Source organism: Nothoprocta perdicaria, unplaced genomic scaffold (assembly GCF_003342845.1).
Source record: "Nothoprocta perdicaria isolate Ctin4 unplaced genomic scaffold, notPer1 scaffold_4, whole genome shotgun sequence".
NCBI classification, from domain to species: Eukaryota; Metazoa; Chordata; class Aves; order Tinamiformes; family Tinamidae; genus Nothoprocta; species Nothoprocta perdicaria.
Window position 1 is genome coordinate 4027263 of NW_020455643.1, and position 11364 is coordinate 4038626.

Below are 11364 nucleotides of genomic sequence, written 5' to 3' on the forward strand. Positions count from 1 at the left end.
AGGAACATCCTCCGGGTGATTGATGTCTGCACCCTATGGAAATGTTTTAATTTTGTCCTTGAAGCGTGCCTGAAGAAATGCTGTCAATAGACATCCTTCCTTGTCGAGTACTTAGGAATGTGCAGACAGCCCGAGATCTGTGTCTTTCTGCCCATGGTCGTTCAATAATTTCCCATTTGGATTTCAAATTTGATTCCCAAGTTTTCAACYAATGTATGTACATAACTCTCTAACTGATCAGAAAAGACTAGTTTTAAAGACATGCTTATGAAACTAGCATCCCCATGGGGGGGAAAAAAAAAAAAGTAACATTTGTAAATCACTAATCCACTGTCAGATTCCAATGAACAGTATGTATCCTTCTCAGTCAAATAAATCACTCAAAATTACTCAATGTTTCAACCAAGTCCCCTTTCTTGCCTTCATTTTGATGTTGATTTGTTACAATGTCAAAAGTTTAGTCAATCTAAATAGATGTATAAAAAGATCATGCAAAGAGACAGAGACATTTGTTTGTAATCATTTACGCTTTGCCTTGCACAAGCATTAGGATGGGAAGCATTTTAAGCCCTTACTAAATTTAAGAAACAAACAAACAAGAAAAGAACTGTTGCAGAACCTGGATTCAGCAAGGTAGAATTTCACAGCAGCTGAGTGCTGTTCTCTTTTGCAATAATCTTACTTTAAAGCATATTCCTGAACTTGCCGATGCACTTGGCCAGAATTTACAACTCAGAAACATAGTTAAAACATGATTTGAACAGGCTTATATTACAAGACTGAAGTGAACTTTAAATAAGCTTAGCATTACCATATTGAAGCCAGACCCTGTAGCACCGCGAGCTTGCAGCCCACTGGGCCATTTGTGGCTTCATATGTCATGTGCTTCAGTGGTATTGATGAGATAAACGTGAAAATGGAATCAAAGTACCAGGAATATTCCAGGACTGTAGTGTCAGGGTTATTAAAATGGAATTTAAACTCCATATTTACTCCATGAATCAGATTGACAACAACAGTGGCCAATATTAATTACAGAATCRGTAATTTAACTTTCAGTCCACCTCTGTTTATGACACTCACTGGAGATAAACTAATTTTTTGTTCCTGTGATACAACTTTGCTACATTAAAATTGCATTCTTGAGGGAAAATCAGTTCGGAAAGTCTTCCAATTGGAGAATGAAAGATCACCTTGACAAAAASATAAGAGATTTCTAAAGCTCAATTTATAAAGCTGAAAGCTGAGGCAAGTTCTTTTTATGCTTCCTAGCAATTTCTGCACCACTTAACAATTTCCTTTTACATTTCAGTTGTGTCTTTTAGCTGATTAATTTGTCAAAAGATGTTTTTGATGATGAATTGTGGTGTGTATAATTAACTCTAAAGAAGATCCCTTACCCACTAGATTTTGCCCAACAAGCCTATAGCAAGTTCCTGAATCTCTAAACCTCATCTTTCCAGGTGTTTATCTTAAACAGGAAGGAACTGCAATGTACAAATATGAAATTAATTTTAAAGTTCTCCATATATTTCTCATTATAACATAAGCTGCACAATAATAAATTAAGGGAGTAATAGCACAAATCCAACAGTCATGTTTAGTCCTTAGCCTACTACTATTAGAAAACCTGATCATCCCAGCCCAATACCTAGTCTATGTTTAACAAAGAACAAAGGCGCATCTAACTTAAACAAACGAAAGTGTTTCGGAAGCAGCCAAATTTGTCATTTACCAGTATCTGCCATCCTTTTTGATTATCTCAAATTCATAGCTTTTGCTGCCACTCCTAGCAACTAGAACATTGATTCAGCAAAAGCCATAGGAAATTCATAAAATATTTTATCAGTAATCATTTACAATTAAAAAAAAAATAAAGAATATGCTACCTTCATGTCCAATAAAAATAATAATAAAAAAGAGCATCCAATTGTGGTTTTAAAGATTTTTTTTCACTAGGGAACTTAATGTTTTAGTTTGTAATTTCGTTATAAAACTTATTCACATTCACTAAACAGTCCTTTTTACTGCAGGGAGAGGTATCCTCATCTCCAGTTTCAGGCAATAACAACTTTATTTTCCTTCTGCACCTCCTAGCTTACTTTAACAGTGACACAAATATTTCTGGAGCCCTGATACACTTCAGTTGTAGAAATGAATTCAGAGGATTTATTATAACAATCGATTCATCTTAGCTCTTATCCTAACTTTAGATTTACTATAAGATAAATGCAGGTGGAAATTAAACATACCATTGTTCAAGTCTAATGAAGAATAGAAAGTTTTTAAACATTGTTCTCTCAACTGCTGACTACAGCATTCAAACAACATTCGTTTGCCCTTGCACAAGGCTTGCAATTGCCTCCACTGAAAATTAATTCTGCTGCACTCATCAGCTCTATTGCATCATTCTTGCCATCAGGAAACTCAGCAAACACAAGAAACTGAATAACAAAATACCCAACGTTTCTAGATYGTACATGATCAACTCCACAGGTTTACTGTTTTTTGTTTGTTATATATATATTAAAAAAAAAAAAACCTCTGAAGTCAATATTAATAGAAAATTGCTGCAAAGGCAGCCAGAACTCCAGTTATTTGTAAACCTACTACTATAACTCCTGATAATTTCTTGGGAATGAAATCAAAGGACTACAGCGCACAACTTGAATACTATAAAAAAAAAAAAAAAGAATAAAAATAGAGAAAACATGAAAACAGTGATTTTCTGGCACTCCCTTTAAAGGAAGAGTTAAATTAATACATGGAAAAGATCCTATCAGCTCTGATTTGTCTGAGTTATTAATTGAACACCTTCTTGGAAACACGTAGATAAAGTGGTGTACCTTAGAGAATATGAGATAAGGGTGAAAGGAAAAGGAGAAAAAATTGCAGTTTTACCAGTTCAGTCCCTTAATTGTCATGCTAAGCTTGTTCCAAGCTGCTTAGAGGTGCATATTATCAAGCTGCAAGAAGTATGCTGGCTGATGATGCAGAAGATAAAAACTTCAGGATTATACTTAAACATACTTATCTTTAAACACAGAAGAGGCTATAAAGACAGCTGAATGGTATAAAGCTGCTCTAAAAGAAGACAAATGTATACTCCATGTGTTATAAGCAGTTCAAGCTGCTTCCTGTGATGAAAAACATGGACTGTACGGTAGACATACTAGAGCTAAGTACAATAGATCCCATGATACAGTTGTTTAAAAGCATATTAGAGTGATGAAAGAAGTGATGGAATTCCACTATTTAGGAGGCTCAGAGGCTGAAGGAGAAAGAAATGGTTTAAATACGCAGGCTTGATAAGTTTTCCCGATCCTGAAAATTTGCTGCATAGGAGACAGTTTTATGCACGGCGTGCCTGGCCTCACAGGAAGCAAYAGAGCTCTCCGGGGCTGCCGCCTTGGGCAAAAGGGGAAGGGGCTGCTTAGCACTTTACAGCCATACATTTCGGAAGGAGGTCACTATCGTTCTTGCCATTTTATAGATGAAGAATCTCAGAAGTTGAAGAGCTCAGAAGGGCACATCTGGAGTCAGTAGCAGACTTGGGACCAAAKCCCCTTCATCACCTCATTTCAGTCAGTTTTATCCTTTCTGCCATACTCTGTCTCCCACAGAGTGCAGTAAACTATCCCGCTGAACAATTTAGGAGATACCATTAGAGTAAAACTAAACAGCTTTATTAAAATACTAATTGTCAAACCAAAATATTATCTACAAGGCTATCACAGCTGCCAATATTTCATCACGACATACAAAAGTCTCATTATCTTTTCTAAAACAGGGGAATGCCAGCATCTAAACTTGTTATCATTGCCAAACAGAATGCTGTCGTAATGAATGAGAACTATGGATTGCAGCTGTAAAATTCCCAAAAGCCTTGTGACTTGATTTTAACTTTGTTATAGGCACTCACTCACCTACTACTTATTTAAACTACCTATATTCCTCACTCACCTACTTAATTATTTAAGGAAATAGGAAATTGAGAGCAGGATCCAGGYTATAATACGCATCATATATAGGATAATAGTATATATTGCTCTATAACAGAAAGGCTAGTATTTGCACACATAGATTCAAATTATACAACAATTTTTAGAAGTAAAACTAAAATTCAAGAAGAGTTGCAAACGCAGAATTCCAACACTCATTTCAGAGAGGTCAAGTTTTCAAACGCATCAGTTAGGGTTAATCCTAAAGTATATAGGCAGAAAAAAAAATACCTTCCATCTATGTAAAGATATTTTTTATTCTGTTAGCAAAATATAAAATGGCAATTATAACCATTTTGGCAAAGCTTAAACAAGACAACACTAAGATTAACAAATATTAAGTTCTCAACTAGCAGCACTGGTACTTAAGTGAAACCAGAATGTTTATCAAAAAATATTTTTCTATATTTTATGTATGATGGTAATTAATCATAATTCCCTGCTGTGAAGCTTAATAGTATCCTTCAAATTTTCRCATAAAAGTAGATTTTATAAAAATTATTTAAATTGCAGAAGTAGCCATTTCATAAAAACTTACCGGTACTCTAAATAAACCAAGATTTTTACAAATAATTTTATTTAAACTGATGATGACTTTACTTACACATTAGAYTTTGAAACACATTGAATTTAGCTGTTATGTTTCACAAATGAATGGATATTGCCATCTACTGTTGGAAAAAAATATGATCAACAGCMAAAAGCACAGCCAACAGACCTTTTTCAAAGCACAAATACAAAGACTTCATCAAAACACAGGAAAGAAGCTTGCCATGTTTCAATGTTCAAATCACAACATTCAACTGAACAAAAGGCGAAAACATCCCTTCTGCTTCTAAACCATCATCATTTTAAAGTCTGAAATAACTGGAAACTAACTATATATGAATTTAGACTTTCACAAATGCTCTTTTTGTGCAAATAATTTGCAAGTCTCTTCAGGCTTAATGACTGCATCTAGAGTTGAGTACGTGAAGTAACAGAGGCAGTTAACTAATAAAGTTTCACTTTGAAATAATACCATGCCCAAGTTGCTATTATGGCACAGCTATAAAGGCAGAAGGCAAAATCCATCCTCCGTATTTCCAAGCAGAGGCTACATAACACAGAACTCTTGCTTAAAAATAGACCTTGCTAGGCAGGATCCCACCCATCAAACAGGTAAAATCCACTTACCACAGGAACCAGGACCAGGAGCCGCCGCCTTCCCACTTCAGGAAGAGCTTTGYGTTAGGTTGATCTTTCAGAAGTTTTCCTTGGATAAAACAACTTCCTAGCTCAGGTGTGCTGAGCTCAATATGGAGCCCTGGACAAGAAAAGCACCAAGTCACTATGCAGTTCAATCACCTTCAGTCTACATTTTAGTACTCACAAAGATTTGATTATATGTCCTTACATAACTACTTATAAAGAAAATAATATAGTGGAAAAAAAGAAAAGTATTTTTCTTCCATTGTCTTTTTGCTGGGGCGTATCCTAAGACTCGACATCAAACTACATTTTGAAAGTATCCCTTGTTGGGGTAACCTACAAACAAAATTAGTGTAGGTTCTATTAATGTTTGCCAGACCTTAGAGAGGTTAGAGAACCTTTGAATAGAAGCTTTCTTTACTCTTTGATAATTATTATTTCTTCTTATGACACTTTTCGTTGTCTCATAAGCAAGGTCAGCCTGAACTGTTTTGTTGGACTCAATACTGTAGCTCAACCTTAACCCTACTCGCAGTGTTCCTACAAAGCCTACACACCCTGCCATCTTTACAAACCATTTCTTGAAATATCTTAGCAGAATTTGCAGCAACTAAAAAAAAGTATTCAGCTTTTCTGCTGGTGACTCCAAGAAATAGCAAAGTGTATTTGCTGTTTACACACAAGCTCATATCAATCTATATACTAAATTACTAAATTAAGTTTGTGCATCTTTGTAGACAAGCCTCTCTTGAAGTGATTTAAATCTTCCATGGAGTTTTGCCTGTTTACTGGTGAATCATGTGGAACCTGGATCACCACAACTGACTTAAAAACAGTACAAGAAAAGGTAAAACAGAATGGAGATAGCTTAATGAAACCACCTGAAGATGAATACGCTGTTTTCACATGCAGCAAGCTCTTTGGAGAGTGGAAGTGTGCTCTTGTTGCCATTAGCGGGGGTACACAAGCTGCACACTGTCACGCATGACAAAACCATGGCTAAAATCTCTCAGCTTGAAGCGTGGACTGCAAATATGGCAACTGCAGAGGGAAGACAAGTCCCCCGGCGGTTCCTGGATGTACCCATCCTTGGAACACGCGCTGCTTCAGCGTCGCGTGCCGGGTGTCGCAATGCTCTACCTGCAGCTATCCCTTCAGGAGCACTGGGAAGACTCCCAGGTGTTCACAAATGGCTCTTGTCACGTGGGGTGAGAGCACCACGCAGCTCAGGGCCTGCATTAGCAGAACTTCCTCGTGCTCAGGCTAAAGAAACAGCTTCTCACCTTCAGCTGAAGCGCTTTGCTCTCTTCGTGCAAACAGGACAGCCCTCGGGGCTCCCGATGTGAAAATTTGTTAGAGCATCTCTTCACTTTTGGGTTAATTTTCAGGTTCCCAACGTTTGATAATAACTCAATGTGGACATGCAGTCCTAATTTCCAGACTGTCCAAATGGCAGCCAGGAACATGATCATCTATAAAGCATTTTCACAGCTTTGGTGCAAGTCCCCTCTCACCCAATGACACTGCTTCTCTCTGTGTTGCTTCATGCCACATCTAGCACTGGCGGCTGACAGTCTCAGTGAGTAGTAGAGCCTGGCAGGCAATGGCAGGATATTTGAAAGGGATTTAGTTTTCAGCAGCGATTTAGCAGGGAAAACACACAGAACAACTTTTCCCTTGCTGCCATGGACAAAGAAGTAGACTAAGTTCTTGGGTTCTTAATACATCTTTTCGGATATATGAATATATAGAATATTCTCTTTGGAAAAAGAAAAGCGCGTGGCCACAAGATGTCACTGGTCAAACACTCCAGAAATTCCCGCACAGCTGCTAAGGTGCCGGATCTGTCTCCTGGCCGCGGGGGCGATGCCGGCGAGCGGCGTGTCCGGGCCGCGCGTGACGCCCGAGGGCGGCCGTGCTCTGGCCGGCCTCAGAGGCGGGATATTGGCTCTGGGAAAGGGACGCCTTCCAGCAGGTGAGGCCTGCCCGCATGCCCAGGCAGCAGGGCGCTCTGTGGGAGGCGCCGGTGGGGATCTCGCCCAGCCTTTCCCCCTCAGCGCTCCCTCATGGCGGGCTCCACGGCGGGGCCGGGGGCATCACCCGCTCTGGCAGCCCCGCGCCTTTCCTGGGCTTCGCCCCGCGCTCCGTGAGGAAAACTCAATGTTTTCGGGTTGCCCCCAGCGCCCAACGCTCGGGCACGGCCTGCTGGGCCGCGGCGCGGTCGCTCGTGTACGAAAGAAGCGGTCTCTGCCCCCCAGCTCGCGGGCTCCGGCTCTCCCCACGGCGGGGGCTCCGCGCGCCGCCTCAGGGAGGGGGCGGCCAACGGCYGTAACGGCCGCGCGGGGGGAGGGCGGGGGTATCGACGGCCCCTGGGGCGGCGCGCGCGGGGGGACGCGGGGAGAGGAGGGCGCGCGCGTGTCGGAGCGGCGCCGGCCGCGCGCCCCACGGCGTTGGGGGCCGCGGCGGTTGCCCCCGGCGGCGCCGCTCCCATTTTGCTCTGCTGGGCGCCCCGGCGCCCCCGGCCGCCGCCGAGGCTGACAGAGACGAGCTCTTCGCGGCGGCAGTGGCGCGAGCCGGCCGACCGCGGCCTCTCCCYCGCGGGCGCAGCGGCCGGAGCCTCCCTGGCTGCGGCGGGAGCGGGGCCCCAGGGCGGGTCGTGGCGGCAGAGAGACCCCTCGCTGACGTTTTTTGATTGCCGGCCCCCCCCACCCCTTTCCCTTATTACCCCTTCCCTGTACCCCCCAGCCCCCCCGCCACGGGGGGCCGCTCCCCTCGCCCGCTGAAAGTCAGCGGGTAAAACAGCGGGCGAGCGCGGGGAGCGCCGCGACAGCCATTTAGGGTTAGAAACAGCGGAGCCCTCCCCACCCGCCACGTGGGGCGGCCGTCCTCGCCGCGCCTTAAGTAGCGCCGGGGCCGCGCCCGCCGCGCGCCCATTGGCCCGCCCAAGCCCGCCTCCGCTGCTATTGGCTGGCGGCCGCCGAGGGGGCGGGCCGAGGAGAGTGGCGGGAGATTGGAAAGCGCGGGAGTTCCGCCCCCTCCCGCCGGGCAGCGCGTGCTGCGGAGCGCGCGGCGCYGCCGCCGGCCGCGCCCCTGGGTGGCGCTTCCGGCCCTGCTGCTCCAGGCCGAGGGCTCCGCGGGAAAGCGGGAGCGCCGGAGCGCCCCTTTTGTGGGTGCTCTGGTTTGCCCTGCTTCTGCTCGCCCAGGTAAGCCCGACTGCAGCCACCTAAGGCACCAGGGCAAAGTGCTCAGTTTTGCTCCAGGTAAAGAACCGAATGGTGACCTGATGTTTTGTGTCTTATTCAAGAAGGTGTGCTCTCAGAGCAAGAGGGGATTGTGCCCAAAGTCATGATCTTTACTGGACTTTCAAAAGCAGGACACGTGCTAATGTCCATGCTAATATCTGGGTAGCAGTAATCTGAGGTTGTTTTCTGTTGTGTTTCCAAGTAAAATCTATCCAAAATCACTTCAGAAACACTTTCTGTGCACCATGTTAGGCCCAGCCTCTCTGTACTCGGCCACAGTGATCCAGATATGTTGGAAGGCACTCAGGGAGGCGAGGATGGAGCCTCCCATCCACACTGAAAAATGCCTCTCCGGAGGAGCATGGACTCTCACCCTCATGTTGTCTGGAACCATGGGAACCATCTCCTTGTTCAGACGTTCAGCAATTCCAGGGAACAGGCTGGAGCCACCAGCCAGGAGGATATTGGAGTAGAAGTAAGTCCTCAGGCCCACGTCACAGTTTGTGATGGAGTTGAAGCAGAGCCTGTCAATCCCTGGTGCCTCCACGCCAACACTAGGAGGGTTAAAGAGGGCTTCCGGACAACGAAACCTTTCATGGTGAACCTTAACTTCGTTGCCGTCGGGAAGGTGGAAGGTTTTTTCCACTTCGCCAGGCTTCTTGGCCATCTCCTCCTCCATGCTCAGGCACACATAGCATAACTTTTCCTTCATGTTTTGGACGATCTGCTCCTCGGCCGGGGCGATGAGTGCAGTGCTGCGGTCCATCAGGAGCCGCACTAGGTAGTCTGTGAGGTCGCGGCCGGCCAGCTCGAGCCGGAGGACACCGTGGGGCAAGCAGTAGCCCTCAAAGATGGGCACGCTGTGCGTGACACCAGCACCGGTGTCCACCACGCAGCCTGTGGTGAGCCCYGAGGCGTAGAGCGCCAGCACGGCCTGGATAGACACGTAGAGAGCCGGTACGTCGAAGCGCTCGAAGAAGAGCTCGGTCATCCTCTCTCGGTTGGCCAAGGGGTTGAGCGGCGCCTCGGTCAGCAGCACGGGCTGCTCGCGGGTTCGCATCTGCAGGCCCTGGCTGTAGATGCTCTCCCACACGGCCTCCATATCTTCCCAGGACGTGATGATGCCCCGCTCTACTGGATACCTGCAGGAGTCGAGGGGAAAAAAGAAGGCAGTGTTTTTTTATGGGAACCTCTGCAGGGGCACTAGTGTCTCCCATGCGCATAGCTCTCTGCTAGGGGAATGTCCTATGTGAAGAACAAGAGGAAAAGGCACCATAAGAAAGCAYTTTGTGAACCTTTATATCATGCACRGTGCTCTGAGGAAGTGCTGGGGAAGCGTTCCCACCGGCTAGGGCTTGGTTCGCGTTTGCCTTTGCAAAGGATGGYGGAGTTAAGTTTCCTCCTCTAACCCCTTCCAGCACGATGCTCCCTTCATGCCCACAGCCCATCCCCATGGGCTTTGCAGCTCCCACCTGATGGAAAGGACCCCTCTGCGGGCCTGCGCCTCACTCCCAACATAGCAATGCTTCTGTCCTGCCGCCCCCTKGTCCTGCAGACGGCCAACCACGTTGGCGTAGATGATCCACGGCTTCTTCTCCCCCGCGATGCCAGCCTTGATGAGGGCCGAGCCGTTGTCCACGACGACGGCGGGAGGCAGGTTGGGCATCGCGAGCACCAGCTCCCGCTCGCCGATCCCTGCTCGGTCCCTGGGGAGCAGCGCGTGTCCTCCTCCCCTTTGTGACAGGGCCCTCCTGGAGTGGGGACAGTCGCTACGGCACCGGCGCCCGCTCCTGCTCACGCATCCCTGGCTGCGTCAGCCGCAGTTCGGAGGGGCACTAAGGCCGGGCGCGGACTCCGTGCCCCAAATGGTTCGAACCACAAAGTCAGGCCCAAGTTTTCATGGGCTTCCTGCCTGGGGACTTTACAAGAGCACCCATCTTGTGTGTTCATTGAAAGTGCAGCTTTTTAGTTATGGGTGTGCTGCAAAAGTAATTAGTGCTTTTGGGGAAGTTGCAGATTTTTAAGCTACTCTTTCATACCTGTGGGATTACTCTTGGTGCTGGAACTCTCTCATAGCAAGGAATGAGGCTTTGCAGCACAACTCAGAAAAGTCTTTTGTGGATGTAAATGAAAACTCCCACCGGGCAGTATATTGGATCTGCCCTTGTTTTGTAAGAGAAAATAGGAAATATATCGCCTGGCTCCCTACAGAAGACATGATYATCTTGGAGACACGTATTTAGGGGCACAGGAAGCTGCAGCTTTTACCTGAAACAGTGCCTAGACCCCTGGTTATAGACACAGAAAGTCCYTAGAAACTTTGAGACATTTCTGGTAGAAACAGCAAAGCTAACCGCAGCGTTCAAGCACTTGTTCTGCACACRCTTAGGTTCCCAGTGTAATTTCAGATGGGCGCAGTTCTTCTCTCTATCCAGACCGTGCAGCTTGGCTGGAGCAGCCTCCCCGCAGCCTTCCCCTTTCCCGGTGGATGGCGGTTAGCCGCGTGTCCGGGTGACACGTGCGTGTGGAGGCCGTTATGGAAGCGCGGCAGGTAACGGCCGTCCCCGAGTCCCTCAGCAGCGCCGAGCTCCGCATTCACTAGCAGCGGCGTTTCCGTAGTGTAGTGGTTATCACGTTCGCCTAACACGCGAAAGGTCCCCGGTTCGAAACCGGGCGGAAACATCGGCGGAGAATTTTGTCCCCCTCCTCCCCGTTTTCATTTTTACCGGGGAGTCGGGTGTTTTTAGCCGCGCGCGGGTGTTTTTAGCCGCGGCTTTTGACTCGCTCCTGGCGGCGCCGCTGGGCGCCTACAGCTCGCTGCGCGCCGCGCGGCACCATGGGAGCTGTAGTCCGCCGCCATCTCCCGCAGCCGCCCGCGTCCCGCTGCGTGCGGGCGGCTCGTGGCGCCCGCTGCTCCCGCGGCCCCACCG

General features: G+C 46.9%; 1 protein-coding gene and 1 non-coding gene across 2 annotated transcripts; one reads left to right on the forward strand and one right to left on the reverse strand.

Annotated features, from left to right (window-relative positions):
* Positions 1–8657: 8657 nt before the first annotated feature.
* ACTRT3 (actin related protein T3) lies at positions 8658–11294 on the reverse strand. Its single transcript, XM_026045228.1, has 4 exons — positions 11270–11294; positions 10957–11074; positions 9907–10140; positions 8658–9576 (listed from the first exon to the last, which is right to left on the reverse strand). Exons 1-4 carry the CDS (start codon positions 11292–11294, stop codon positions 8658–8660), a joined length of 1296 nt encoding a protein of 431 aa, XP_025901013.1.
* Positions 11044–11116, forward strand: TRNAV-AAC. The gene has a single exon. It is a non-coding gene; the product is annotated as a tRNA-Val (tRNA).
* Positions 11295–11364: the final 70 nt, after the last annotated feature.